The following is a 16,090-nucleotide window of genomic DNA, read 5'->3' on the forward strand; positions in this document are numbered from 1 at the left end:
CTGGAGAGCAGACCCTCCAGGTTCAGAGACAGTTTCTTCCCACAAGCTGTCAGGTTACTGAGCTTGTTCAAGTAGGCATCTGTGCAATGACAAAGAAGTTGATGTTGACAATGATGACAAGGACAGCGATGACAATGATGTTGATGTTGACAATGATGACAAAAATAACGATGACAATGATGTCGGTGTTAATGTTGACGATGTTGATGTTGACAATGCTGTTGATATTGATGATGATGTCGATGTTAATGATGACGATGTTGATGATGACAATGATGTCGATGTTTATGTTGACAATGATGTCAATGACAATGATGTTGATGATGTCAATGATGTCGATGACCATCATGTTGATGATGAAAGTGATGTTGATGCTAATGATGACAATGCTGACGATGATGTCAATGACAATGATGTTGTTGTGTTGAACACACAGTAGTTGTCTCACACCTAAAGCCGAAACGTTGAGTTTCTTTTCTTCTCTCCTCACCCTGGAGTGAACCTTCACTTGTTCCTGAGCAGGTTACTGAACTCTACGCCTGCCCCTGCCTCACACAGAGCTTTGGATTTCTCTTCTCACACACTTGTTGTTTGGTGTTAAAGCTGTGCCCTATTTCACTTGTCGCTGCTGCTGCTGCTGCTGCTCTGTGTTTATGTTTTTGGACGTTTCCTCGATGTTTCCCTGTATCCCAGCGTTGTATGTGCCCACGGCCCATCGAGGGAGCTGAGCTGGGGAGGGTCTTGAGTTTCCCCTTCCAGCCTCGGCGCCTGAGCTGCGCCAGCAGGACGCTTGCAGCTGTGTGCGCAAGGCCGCCCCCCCGACGAGGTGTCTCAGCGGAGAGACGAGCTCTGAAAACAGGCACTTGGACCACCCTCCTCCTCTGGTGGCGGGGCCCGTCAGACAGCAGGGATGAAGCTCTCGGAGATGAGATGGGCATCAACAGTGCGCATCGGGGCGACGATAAACAAACAGCCTGTCCCACAACAGGATCGATTCTCTGCAGGGCTAGGAGGGGCCCTGACACAAGTCCTCATTCAGAAGATCCAAGATCCATTCAGAAGACGTGGCAAAACACAGAACCAGAGGGCACCAGGGGCAACTGCAGGGAAGTGCATTTCATTCCTGACTGAGAAAGGGAGCACTTCTTTACACAGAGAGGGGTAGAGGTGTGGAACAAGCTGATACCCTGGCTTCTCTCAGGACACAGCTGGATGAGACACTCCAGTCAGGACAGGAGACACTACTGTACACAGAGAGGAGTGGGAGTGTGGAACAAGCTGAGACCCTTACTTCTCTCAGGACACAGCCGGATGAGACACTCCAGTCAGGACAGGGGGCACGACTATACACAGAGAGGCGTGGGAGTGTGGAACAAGCTGTCCAGCCATGACAGCCTATGGCCAGAGCACAATGAATCCATATGGAAACCCATCAGGAATAAGAGCTCAGATGTCCTTCATTACCTGACTGTATCTATTCAGTCCTTGGTCCCCTCCATTGAAAATGTACACGGAGCCCTGCCCACCATTCTCCAGGGGGGCTCCCACAGCAACATCCTGAATCCCGTCTCCATTCAGGTCTGCCAGCTCCGAGATGGACATGCCGAAACGAGAACTGGACTGTCCACTCTCACCAGTGAGAGAGCCTGAGGGATGAAGCATCATCTGGAATAGAGAGAAGGGGATCGGAATATATTAAGTAGATACTTGTGCTCATATTCAGACAGCATTTTAATACTAATATACATCACAGAGACACTCCAAACCCAGAAATGAATACTTAAACACCCAGAGACACTCCTCACACAGAGAGATTAACACAGACCCTAATACAGACCCCAGAGAAACTCCTCACACAGAGAGATGAATACAGACCCCAGAGACACTCCTCACACAGAGAGATGAATACAGACCCTAATACAGACCCCAGAGACACTCCTCACACAGAGAGATCAATACAGACCCCAGAGACACTCCTCACACAGAGAGATGTACACAGACCCTAATACAGACACCAGAGACACTCCTCACACAGAGAGATTAACACAGACCCTAATACAGACCCCAGAGACACTCCGCACACAGAGAGATCAATACAGACCCCAGAGACACTCCTCACATAGAGAGATGAATACAGACCCTAATACAGACCCCAGAGACACTCCTCACACAGAGAGATGAATACAGACCCTAATACAGACCCCAGAGACACTCCTCACACAGAGAGATGTACACAGACCCTAATACAGACCCCAGAGACACTCCTCACACAGAGAGATTAACACAGACCCTAAAACAGACCCCAGAGAAACTCCTCACATAGAGAGATGAACACAGACCCTAATACAGACCCCAGAGACACTCCTCACACAGAGAGATGAACACAGACCCTAATACAGACCCCAGAGACACCCCTCAGACAGAGAGATGAATACAGACCCTAATACAGACCCCAGAGACACTCCTCACACAGAGAGATGAACACAGACCCTAATACAGACCCCAGAGACACTCCTCACACAGAGAGATCAATACAGACCCCAGAGACACTCCTCACATAGAGAGATGAATACAGACCCTAATACAGACCCCAGAGACACTCCTCACACAGAGAGATGAATACAGACCCTAATACAGACCCCAGAGACACTCCTCACACAGAGAGATGAACACAGACCCTAATACAGACCCCAGAGACACTCCTCACACAGAGAGATGAACACAGACCCTAATACAGACCCTAGAGACACTCTTCACACAGAGAGATGAACACAGACCCCAGTACAGACCCCAGAGACACTCCTCACACAGAGAGATCAATACAGACCCTAATACAGACCCCAGAGACACTCCTCACACAGAGAGATGAACACAGACCCTAATACAGACCCCAGAGACACTCCTCACACAGAGAGATGAACACAGACCCTAATACAGACCCCAGAGACACTCCTCACACAGAGAGACTTACACAGACCCTAATACAGACCCCAGAGACACTCCTCACACAGAGAGATGAACACAGACCCTAATACAGACCCCAGAGACACTCCTCACACAGAGAGATTTACACAGACCCTAATACAGACCCCAGAGACACTCCTCACACAGAGAGATGAACACAGACCCTAATACAGACCCCAGAGACACTCCTCACACAGAGAGATGAACACAGACCCTAATACAGACCCCAGAGACACTCCTCACACAGAGAGATGAACACAGACCCTAATACAGACCCCAGAGACACTCCTCACACAGAGAGATGAACACAGACCCTAATACAGACCCCAGAGACACTCCTCACACAGAGAGATGAATACAGACCCTAATACAGACCCCAGAGACACTCCTCACACAGAGAGATGTACACAGACCCTAATACAGACCCCAGAGACACTCCTCACACAGAGAGATTAACACAGACCCTAAAACAGACCCCAGAGAAACTCCTCACATAGAGAGATGAACACAGACCCTAATACAGACCCCAGAGACACTCCTCACACAGAGAGATGAACACAGACCCTAATACAGACCCCAGAGACACCCCTCAGACAGAGAGATGAATACAGACCCTAATACAGACCCCAGAGACACTCCTCACACAGAGAGATGAACACAGACCCTAATACAGACCCCAGAGACACTCCTCACACAGAGAGATCAATACAGACCCCAGAGACACTCCTCACATAGAGAGATGAATACAGACCCTAATACAGACCCCAGAGACACTCCTCACACAGAGAGATGAATACAGACCCTAACACAGACCCCAGAGACACTCCTCACACAGAGAGATGAACACAGACCCTAATACAGACCCCAGAGACACTCCTCACACAGAGAGATCAATACAGACCCCAGAGACACTCCTCACATAGAGAGATGAACACAGACCCTAATACAGACCCCAGAGACACTCCTCACACAGAGAGATGAACACAGACCCTAATACAGACCCCAGAGACACTCCTCACACAGAGAGATCAATACAGACCCCAGAGACACTCCTCACATAGAGAGATGAATACAGACCCTAATACAGACCCCAGAGACACTCCTCACACAGAGAGATGAATACAGACCCTAATACAGACCCCAGAGACACTCCTCACACAGAGAGATGAACACAGACCCTAATACAGACCCCAGAGACACTCCTCACACAGAGAGATGAACACAGACCCTAATACAGACCCTAGAGACACTCTTCACACAGAGAGATGAACACAGACCCCAGTACAGACCCCAGAGACACTCCTCACACAGAGAGATCAATACAGACCCTAATACAGACCCCAGAGACACTCCTCACACAGAGAGATGAACACAGACCCTAATACAGACCCCAGAGACACTCCTCACACAGAGAGATGAACACAGACCCTAATACAGACCCCAGAGACACTCCTCACACAGAGAGATGAACACAGACCCTAATACAGACCCCAGAGACACTCCTCACACAGAGAGATCAATACAGACCCCAGAGACACTCCTCACATAGAGAGATGAATACAGACCCTAATACAGACCCCAGAGACACTCCTCACACAGAGAGATGAATACAGACCCTAATACAGACCCCAGAGACACTCCTCACACAGAGAGATGAACACAGACCCTAATACAGACCCCAGAGACACTCCTCACACAGAGAGATGAACACAGACCCTAATACAGACCCTAGAGACACTCTTCACACAGAGAGATGAACACAGACCCCAGTACAGACCCCAGAGACACTCCTCACACAGAGAGATCAATACAGACCCTAATACAGACCCCAGAGACACTCCTCACACAGAGAGATGAACACAGACCCTAATACAGACCCCAGAGACACTCCTCACACAGAGAGATGAACACAGACCCTAATACAGACCCCAGAGACACTCCTCACACAGAGAGATTTACACAGACCCTAATACAGACCCCAGAGACACTCCTCACACAGAGAGATGAACACAGACCCTAATACAGACCCCAGAGACACTCCTCACACAGAGAGATTTACACAGACCCTAATACAGACCCCAGAGACACTCCTCACACAGAGAGATGAACACAGACCCTAATACAGACCCCAGAGACACTCCTCACACAGAGAGATGAACACAGACCCTAATACAGACCCCAGAGACACTCCTCACACAGAGAGATGAACACAGACCCTAATACAGACCCCAGAGACACTCCTCACACAGAGAGATGAACACAGACCCTAATACAGACCCCAGAGACACTCCTCACACAGAGAGATGAATACAGACCCTAATACAGACCCCAGAGACACTCCTCACACAGAGAGATGTACACAGACCCTAATACAGACCCCAGAGACACTCCTCACACAGAGAGATTAACACAGACCCTAAAACAGACCCCAGAGAAACTCCTCACATAGAGAGATGAACACAGACCCTAATACAGACCCCAGAGACACTCCTCACACAGAGAGATGAACACAGACCCTAATACAGACCCCAGAGACACCCCTCAGACAGAGAGATGAATACAGACCCTAATACAGACCCCAGAGACACTCCTCACACAGAGAGATGAACACAGACCCTAATACAGACCCCAGAGACACTCCTCACACAGAGAGATCAATACAGACCCCAGAGACACTCCTCACATAGAGAGATGAATACAGACCCTAATACAGACCCCAGAGACACTCCTCACACAGAGAGATGAATACAGACCCTAATACAGACCCCAGAGACACTCCTCACACAGAGAGATGAACACAGACCCTAATACAGACCCCAGAGACACTCCTCACACAGAGAGATCAATACAGACCCCAGAGACACTCCTCACATAGAGAGATGAACACAGACCCTAATACAGACCCCAGAGACACTCCTCACACAGAGAGATGAACACAGACCCTAATACAGACCCCAGAGACACTCCTCACACAGAGAGATCAATACAGACCCCAGAGACACTCCTCACATAGAGAGATGAATACAGACCCTAATACAGACCCCAGAGACACTCATCACACAGAGAGATGAATACAGACCCTAATACAGACCCCAGAGACACTCCTCACACAGAGAGATGAACACAGACCCTAATACAGACCCCAGAGACACTCCTCACACAGAGAGATGAACACAGACCCTAATACAGACCCTAGAGACACTCTTCACACAGAGAGATGAACACAGACCCCAGTACAGACCCCAGAGACACTCCTCACACAGAGAGATCAATACAGACCCTAATACAGACCCCAGAGACACTCCTCACACAGAGAGATGAACACAGACCCTAATACAGACCCCAGAGACACTCCTCACACAGAGAGATGAACACAGACCCTAATACAGACCCCAGAGACACTCCTCACACAGAGAGATTTACACAGACCCTAATACAGACCCCAGAGACACTCCTCACACAGAGAGATGAACACAGACCCTAATACAGACCCCAGAGACACTCCTCACACAGAGAGATTTACACAGACCCTAATACAGACCCCAGAGACACTCCTCACACAGAGAGATGAACACAGACCCTAATACAGACCCCAGAGACACTCCTCACACAGAGAGATGAACACAGACCCTAATACAGACCCCAGAGACACTCCTCACACAGAGAGATGAACACAGACCCTAATACAGACCCCAGAGACACTCCTCACACAGAGAGATGAACACAGACCCTAATACAGACCCCAGAGACACTCCTCACACAGAGAGATGAACACAGACCCTAATACAGACCCCAGAGACACTCCTCACACAGAGAGATGAACACAGACCCTAATACAGACCCCAGAGACACTCCTCACACAGAGAGATGAACACAGACCCTAATACAGACCCCAGAGACACTCCTCACACAGAGAGATTTACACAGACCCTAATACAGACCCCAGAGACACTCCTCACACAGAGAGATGAACACAGACCCTAATACAGACCCCAGAGACACTCCTCACACAGAGAGATGAACACAGACCCTAATACAGACCCCAGAGACACTCCTCACACAGAGAGATGAACACAGACCCTAATACAGACCCCAGAGACACTCCTCACACAGAGAGATGAACACAGACCCTAATACAGACCCCAGAGACACTCCTCACACAGAGAGATGAACACAGACCCTAATACAGACCCCAGAGACACTCCTCACACAGAGAGATGAACACAGACCCTAATACAGACCCCAGAGACACTCCTCACACAGAGAGATGAACACAGACCCTAATACAGACCCCAGAGACACTCCTCACACAGAGAGATGAACACAGACCCTAATACAGACCCCAGAGACACTCCTCACACAGAGAGATTTACACAGAACCTAATACAGACCCTAGATCACACGCTCAGGTATGCAGATTCTAATGATGGAATCACATTTACTAACCTTCTGTCTGTCAAAAGTGAAGACAAACACCATTCCTTCTCTCTCAGGGCTGACGTGCGTGGGAGCCCCAACCAAGACCAAATTTGATCTTTTCAGGTTCAAGGAACAGAGGGATGAGCCAAAATAAGATCCACTCTGTACAGAAACAAAAAGACTCATTGACATGAATTTCTGACTTCCTGGCAGCCCTGTCAGTCTGTCGATCACTTCTCCAGTTGTTAAGCACCTGTGTCAAACTTGGTTAGGGTCTCAAACATTATTATTATAACAAACATTATAACAAACATTGTTCACTAAAGTCGTTCTCAATTCCTTCAATGCAATTCACCACCCACTTTCATTCCATTTCTTCAAATTCAGGGTTACAGGGGAGATGGAGTCTATCCCAGTATGCAACAGGCACAAGGCAGGATACACCCTGGACAGGACACTGGTCCATCACAGGACATACACAGACCCTGGACAGGACACCAGCCCATCACAGAACACACACACACACCCTGGACAGGACACCAGCCCATCACAGAACACACACACACACCCTGGACAGGACACCAGTCCATCACAGGACACACACACACACCCTGGACAGGACACCAGTCCATCACAGGACACACACACACCCTGGACAGGACACCAGTCCATCACAGGACACACACACACACCCTGGACAGGACACCAGTCCATCACAGGACACACTCACACACACACACCCTGGACAGGACACTGGTCCATCACAGGACACACACACCCTGGACAGGACACTGGTCCATCACAGGACACACACACCCTGGACAGGACACCGGTCCATCACAGGACACACACACACACACCCTGGACAGGACACTGGTCCATCACAGGACACACACACCCTGGACAGGACACCGGCCCATCACAGGACACACACACACCCTGGACAGGACACCAGTCCATCACAGGACACACACACACCCTGGACAGGACACCAGTCCATCACAGGACACACACACACCCTGGACAGGACACCAGTCCATCACAGGACACACACACACACCCTGGACAGGACACCAGTCCATCACAGGACACACACACACCCTGGACAGGACACCAGTCCATCACAGGACACACACACACACCCTGGACAGGACACCAGTCCATCACAGGACACACACACACACCCTGGACAGGACACCAGTCCATCACAGGTCACGGACACACACCCTGGACAGGACACTAGTCCATCACAGGACACACACACACACCCTGGACAGGACACCAGTCCATCACAGGACACACACACACACCCTGGACAGGACACCAGTCCATCACAGGTCACGGACACACACCCTGGACAGGACACTAGTCCATCACAGGACACACACACACACCCTGGACAGGACACCAGTCCATCACAGGACACACACACACACCCTGGACAGGACACCAGTCCATCACAGGTCACGGACACACACCCTGGACAGGACACCAGTCCATCACAGGACACACACACACACCCTAGACAGGACACCAGTCCATCACAGGACACACACACACACACCCTGGACAGGGCTCAAAAAGGCCTAATCAACCACTGCTTGTCTTACCTGGCCTCCAGTTTCTGAATGGATGGCATACCCTTTGTTGAACACAACAATTCTGCCTTTATGCTGATAGCGTGGAGCTCCAACTATAATGAACACATTGCTATCTACTTTCAAATCGGTTATTGAATATCCTGCAGAAAAGAAAGAGAGAATGAGATTGGTGCAGACACACTGACTGACTGGACACTCCAGTACATTAACACTGCACTGAGAGAGAGGGGTTAATACACACACACTGACTGACACTCCAGTACATTAACACTGCACTGAGAGAGAGAGGGGTTCATACAGACACACTGACTGGACACTCCAGTACATTAACACTGCACTGAGAGAGAGAGGGGTTAATACAGACACACTGACTGGACACTCCAGTACATTAACACTGCACTGAGAGAGAGAGGGGGGTTCATACAGACACACTGACTGGACACTCCAGTACATTAACACTGCACTGAGAGAGAGAGGGGTTAATACAGACACACTGACTGGACACTCCAGTACATTAACACTGCACTGAGAGAGAGAGGGGTTAATACAGACACACTGACTGACACTCCAGTAAATTAACACTGCACTGAGAGAGAGAGGGGTTAATACACACACACTGACTGGACACTCCAGTACCTTAAAATTGTAAAGAAATGGGTTAATCGAGAAACTAACCAACTTAATGTACAATTATAACACATATTCAACAACAAATAATTGTCTGAACTACTATTTTTCCTATGACAGAGAAACAGATAGCTGAGACACTCTCATACCCATATAGGAATCCTTCATGTCAGTGTTGTCGGAAGACATGTTGATAAACTGCAATGATCCTTGAGTTTTTTCAAAGAATCCACCTGACCAGTCGAATGCCCCGACTGCCCCAAAATAGAGGGTCCCATCCTAGGAGAGAGAAGGGTTAATACACACACACTGACTGGACACTCCAGTACATTAACACTGCACTGAGAGAGAGGGGGGTTAATACACACACACTGACTGGACACTCCAGTACATTAACACTGCAGTGAGAGAGAGAGAGGGGTTAATACAGACACACTGACTGGACACTCCAGTACATTAACACTGCACTGAGAGAGAGGGGTTAATACACACACACTGACTGGACACTCCAGTACATGAACACTGCACTGAGAGAGAGAGGGGTTAATACAGACACACTGACTGGACTCTCCAGTACATTAACACTGCACTGAGAGAGAGAGGGGTTAATACAGACACACTGACTGGACACTCCAGTACATTAACACTGCACTGAGAGAGAGAGGGGTTAATACAGACACACTGACTGGACAGTACATTAACACTGCACTGAGAGAGAGAGGGGTTAATACAGACACACTGACTGGACACTCCAGTACATTAACACTGCACTGAGAGAGAGAGGGGTTAATACAGATACACTGACTGGACACTCCAGTACATTAACACTGCACTGAGAGAGAGAGGGGTTAATACAGACAACTGACTGGACACTCCAGTACATTAACACTGCACTGAGAGAGAGAGGGGTTAATACAGACACACTGACTGGACACTCCAGTACATTAACACTACACTGAGAGAGAGAGGGGTTAATACAGACACACTGACTGGACACTCCAGTACATGAACACTGCACTGAGAGAGAGAGGGGTTAATACAGACACAATGACTGGACACTCCAGTACATGAACACTGCACTGAGAGAGAGAGGGGTTAATACAGACACACTGACTGGACACTCCAGTACATTAACACTGCACTGAGAGAGAGAGGGGTTAATACACACACACTGACTGGACACTCCAGTACATTAACACTGCACTGAGAGAGAGAGGGGTTAATACAGACACACTGACTGGACACTCCAGGACATTAACTGCACCAAAATGTCTTACAGAGTCGAAATGGCTGCTGAACCCTCCCTGAGACATCTCATGTTGGAATGAGCTGACACTGGTGTCCTGTTGTGTCCCTTTAAAAGACAGATCCATCACTTTCAATTATTCTCATCTTCCTTCCTTACAGACACAGCCCTGATAGACAGATGGACACAGACAGACAGAGACAGACACAGCCCTGACAGACAGATGGACACAGACAGACACACAGACAGACAGACACAGACAGACAGACATACACAACCCTGACAGACAGATGGACACAGACAGACACAGCCCAGACAGACAGATGGACACAGAGAGACACACAGACACAGCCCTGACCGAGAGATGGACACAGACAGACACACCCCTGATAGACAGATGGACACAGACAGACACAGCCCAGACAGACAGATGGACACAGATAGACAGACAGATGGACAAAGACAGAGAGACAGATGGACACAGACAGACAGACACAGCCCTGCTCCCTGCTCACCTTCAATGGCGAAGATCTTCTCTGCAAGCTGTTTTTGGATTCCACCGAGAGCATCGAAGTTGTCCACAGCAAAGACAAACTGCTCATCTGAGGCGATTGTGTTGAGCTCTAGTCTTGCACTACTTTTTTGGAATGCATCCCCCACCTACAGACACAACACAGATCTGAAGCCTCTGGTTACTACTAAGGGAGTCTCTGTGATCTCCTCTCTCTCCCTGTGTCTCCTGTCCTGCTGTGTGTGGTTATTACTGAGGGAGTCTCTGTGATCTCCTCTCTCTCACTGTGTCTCCTGTCCTGCTGTGTGTTTATTACTGAGGGAGTCTCTGTGATCTCCTCTCTCTCACTGTGTCTCCTGTCCTGCTGTGTGTTTATTACTGAGAGAGTCTCTGTGATCTCCTCTCTCTCCCTGTCTCCTGTCCTGCTGTGTGTTTATTACTAAGGGAGTCTCTGTGATCTCCTCTCTCTCACTGTGTCTCCTGTCCTGCTGTGTGTTTATTACTGAGGGAGTCTCTGTGATCTCCTCTCTCTCACTGTGTCTCCTGTCCTGCTGTGTGTTTATTACTGAGGGAGTCTCTGTGATCTCCTCTCTCTCTCTCACTGTGTCTCCTGTCCTGCTGTGTGTTTATTACAGAGGGAGTCTCTGTGATCTCCTCTCTCACTGTGTCTCCTGTCCTGTTGTGTGTGTTTATTACTGAGGGAGTCTCTGTGATCTCCTCTCTCTCACTGTGTTTCCTGTCCTGCTGTGTGTGTTTATTACTGAGGGAATCTCTGTGATCTCCTCTCTCACTGTGTCTCCTGTCCTGCTGTGTGTTTATTACTGAGGGAGTCTCTGTGATCTCCTCTCTCTCTCACTGTGTCTCCTGTCCTGCTGTGTGTTTATTACTGAGGGAGTCTCTGTGATCTCCTCTCTCTCGCTGTGTTTCCTGTCCTGCTGTGTGTGTTTATTACTGAGGGAATCTCTGTGATCTCCTCTCTCACTGTGTCTCCTGTCCTGCTGTGTGTTTATTACTGAGGGAGTCTCTGTGATCTCCTCTCTCTCTCACTGTGTCTCCTGTCCTGCTGTGTGTGTTTATTACTGAGGGAGTCTGTGATCTCCTCTCTCTCTCTCAGTGTCTCCTGTCCTGCTGTGTGTGGTTATTACTGAGGGAGTCTCTGTGATCTCCTCTCTCTCACTGTGTCTCCTGTCCTGCTGTGTGTGTTTCTTACTGAGGGAGACGAAGTAAGTAAGAAGATGAAGGAGACACCTCGTACCCCAATTGCGTAACGGATGATGTTCTTTGCGTCTGCTGCTTGTGTTGCAAAGGGAAAAAAGTTTTCATCTGTCGCCTCTCCATCTGTGATGGTGATTAAGACCCGGCTGGCGTCCTGTCGTGCTCCAGTCCTGCTCTGGAACAGGGTGTCTCTGGAGAGAGAGGTCAAAGCGCTGATATCGAATCCGTCCTCCTGTAATCCACCTCTACAACCTGAAACAGCTGCACGACACACAACATGGCTGGGCAGCTTGTTCCCCCCTCCCACTCCTCTCTGTGTACAGTAGTGTCTCCTGTCCTGACTGGACTGTCTCGTCCAGCTGTGTCCTGAGAGAAGTCAGGGTATCAACTTGTTCCACACCCCCACCCCTCTCTGTGTACAGTAGTGTCTCCTGTCCTGACTGGGGTGTCTCATCCAGCTGTGTCCTGTGAGAAGTCAGGGTATCAACTTGTTCCACACCCCCACCCCTCTCTGTGTACAGTAGAGCCTCCTGTCTCGACTGGAGTGTCTCATCCAGCTGTGTCCTGAGAGAAGCCAGGGTATCGGCTTGTTCCCCACTCCCACCCCTCTCTGTGTACAGTAGTGTGTCCTGAGAGAAGTCAGTGTATCAGCTTCAACAAACATGGCTGGGCAGCTTGTTCCACTCTCCCGCTGCTCTTTGTGTAAACATAAAAGCAACACAAAGGGGCTTATCTTTGATTTGAACATGGAATTGCACTTACGCCACATACTTGATCCCAGCGGCTGTCCTGGTGCTGCTTCCCATTTGAACTATGTTGTTGATGAGGTCTGCCGCACTTCGGGCTGAGGTGTACTTATTGAAGTCAAACTCAAGCCGAATGTAGTAGGAATACTGAACCACCGCAAACTGGAAGACAGGCAGGGGAGTGTTAGCGCGGGCTGGTCCCGACCCGACCCGGCCCGAGACACGTGCTCTTCTGTCTCTTACGTTTGCTCCTCTGCCTTGGAAGCGATTGATGATCTCCTGCATGAAGACCTTCATCTGGGAGAACTCGTTCCTCTCGATGCTGCCCGAGCCGTCGATCAGGAACACGATGTCCACGGGCTTCGAGGTGCACTCTGTACACACAGCACAGCATGAGCACACAACATAGCAGCACTACACAACACGGTGTGGGTAACAACACAGCAGCACTACACAACACCGCACACAGCACACAGCCCAGCACAGCCTGAATAACAACACAGCACACAGCACAACACAGCGTGTGTAACAACACAGCACCACTACACAACACAGCACAGCACAGCACACAGCACAGCACAGCACAGCACAGCCTGAGTAACAACACAACACAGCACACAACACAGCACACAGCATTGCGACACAACGCAGCAACACCACATAACACAGTTACACAGCACACAGCACAGCACAGCACACAAATATACACATAGACACACAGACAGAAAAGGAGTAAGGCAGGTAGAGAGAGGTACTGTATATCAGGCCACACCTTGGTACCCTGGAGTGTAGTTACTGGGCAACACGTTGAGACTCCTGTCCAGTGTGAAACACACACCATTCAGGTACTCATTCTTCCCACAGGAATGTTGCAGACGAGGCCCACAGACCTGCAACACCAGGAACAAACAGTGGTTTGAGTAAAGAAGCACCCCCTGTCCTGACTGGAGTGTCTCATCCAGCTCTGTCCTGAGGAAAGTCAGGGTATCAGCTTGTTCCCCACCCCCACCCCTCTCTGTGTACAGTAGTGCCCCCTGTCCTGACTGGAGAGTCACATCCAGCTGTGTCCTGAGGAAAGTCAGGGTCTCAGCTTGTTCCACACCCCCTCCCCTCTCTGTGTACAGTAGTGCCCCCTGTCCTGACTGGAGAGTCACATCCAGCTCTGTCCTGAGGAAAGTCAGGGTCTCAGCTTGTTCCCCACCCCCACCCCTCTCTGTGTACAGTAGTGCCCCCTGTCCTGACTGGAGAGTCACATCCAGCTCTGTCCTGAGGAAAGTCAGGGTCTCAGCTTGTTCCACACCCCCTCCCCTCTCTGTGTACAGTAGTGCCCCCTGTCCTGACTGGAGAGTCACATCCAGCTCTGTCCTGAGGAAAGTCAGGGTCTCAGCTTGTTCCACACCCCCTCCCCTCTCTGTGTACAGTAGTGCCCCCTGTCCTGACTGGAGAGTCACATCCAGCTGTGTCCTGAGGGAAGTCAGGGTCTCAGCTTGTTCCACACCCCCACCCCTCTCTGTGTACAGTAGTGCCCCCTGTCCTGACTGGAGAGTCACATCCAGCTCTGTCCTGAGGAAAGTCAGGGTCTCAGCTTGTTCCACACCCCCACCCCTCTCTGTGTACAGTAGTGCCCCCTGTCCTGACTGGAGAGTCACATCCAGCTGTGTCCTGAGGGAAGTCAGGGTATCAGCTTGTTCCCCACCCCCACCCCTCTCTGTGTACAGTAGTGCCCCCTGTCCTGACTGGAGAGTCACATCCAGCTCTGTCCTGAGGGAAGTCAGGGTATCAGCTTGTTCCACACCCCCACCCCTCTCTGTGTACAGCAGTGTCTTCTGTCCTGACTGGAGAGTCACATCCAGCTGTGTCCTGAGAGAAGTCAGAGTTTCAGCTTGTTCCACACTCCTACCCCTCTCTGTGTACAGTAGAGTCTCCTGTCCTGGCTGGAGTGTCTCCTGAGAGACTGTGTCCTGAGAGAGAGTCCTGTGTCCTGAGAGAAGTCTTGACTCAAGAAGTGTTGAATGGGCTTGTTCCACACTCCCACTACCCTCAGTGTAAAGAAGTGTCTGCTGGTCTGAGTTTTTAATTCCTTTCACCAGAGGCATCCTCTCTCTGGACATGTTTTATGTTCTTGTTTCCTCTGAAAGGTGAAAGAAATAACTCACCACAAGTTCATCTGGTTGTCTGGCAGTCAGTGACAGACCCATTGTCCCTGGACCTATAGATTTACACAGAAAGAGAGACATCAACAATCGACTACCGCACAACAGACACACACACAGGAGAGACAACATCAATCGACTATCGCACAACAGACACACACAGGAGAGACGTCATCAATCGACTATCGCACAACAGACACACACAGGAGAGACATCATCAATCGACTACCGCACAACAGACACACACACAGGAGAGACAACATCAATCGACTATGGCACAACAGACACACACAGGAGAGACATCATCAATCGACTATCGCACAACAGACACACACAGGAGAGACATCATCAATCGACTACCGCACAACAGACACACACACAGGAGAGACGTCATCAATCGACTATCGCACAACAGACACACACACAGGAGAGACAACATCAATCGACTATCGCACAACAGACACACACAGGAGAGACATCATCAATCGACTACCGCACAACAGACACACACACAGGAGAGACAACATCAACCGACTATCGCACAACAGACACACAGAAGGAGACATTACCTTTTTTCACACATTTGAGAAAATCGACACAGGACACCA

The 16,090-nt window shown here is 49.7% G+C and overlaps 2 protein-coding genes across 2 annotated transcripts in view; both read right to left on the reverse strand.

The window, feature by feature from the left end:
* The window catches only part of LOC138238273 (cytosolic sulfotransferase 3-like), a 271,472-nt gene that overhangs the window by 140,535 nt on the left and 114,847 nt on the right, over nt 1-16,090 (reverse strand). The gene's annotated exons all lie outside the window — the stretch shown is intronic.
* LOC107076307 (integrin alpha-M-like) overlaps nt 1-16,090 on the reverse strand; it is a gene marked incomplete at its 3' end in the record, with an annotated part of 45,795 nt that overhangs the window by 15,125 nt on the left and 14,580 nt on the right. Inside the window, exons 4-14 of the mRNA XM_069188225.1 lie at nt 15,486-15,538; nt 14,102-14,219; nt 13,573-13,703; nt 13,346-13,491; nt 12,624-12,774; nt 11,373-11,517; nt 10,889-10,965; nt 9,761-9,890; nt 8,994-9,124; nt 7,411-7,545; nt 1,465-1,665 (exon numbers count right to left, since the gene is read on the reverse strand). Coding sequence (XP_069044326.1) covers nt 1,465-1,665; nt 7,411-7,545; nt 8,994-9,124; nt 9,761-9,890; nt 10,889-10,965; nt 11,373-11,517; nt 12,624-12,774; nt 13,346-13,491; nt 13,573-13,703; nt 14,102-14,219; nt 15,486-15,538 — 1,418 coding nt within the window. The remainder of the gene's footprint in view (nt 1-1,464; nt 1,666-7,410; nt 7,546-8,993; nt 9,125-9,760; nt 9,891-10,888; nt 10,966-11,372; nt 11,518-12,623; nt 12,775-13,345; nt 13,492-13,572; nt 13,704-14,101; nt 14,220-15,485; nt 15,539-16,090) is intronic.

Source organism: Lepisosteus oculatus, chromosome 4, assembly GCF_040954835.1.
Source record: "Lepisosteus oculatus isolate fLepOcu1 chromosome 4, fLepOcu1.hap2, whole genome shotgun sequence".
Classification (NCBI taxonomy): Eukaryota; Metazoa; Chordata; class Actinopteri; order Semionotiformes; family Lepisosteidae; genus Lepisosteus; species Lepisosteus oculatus.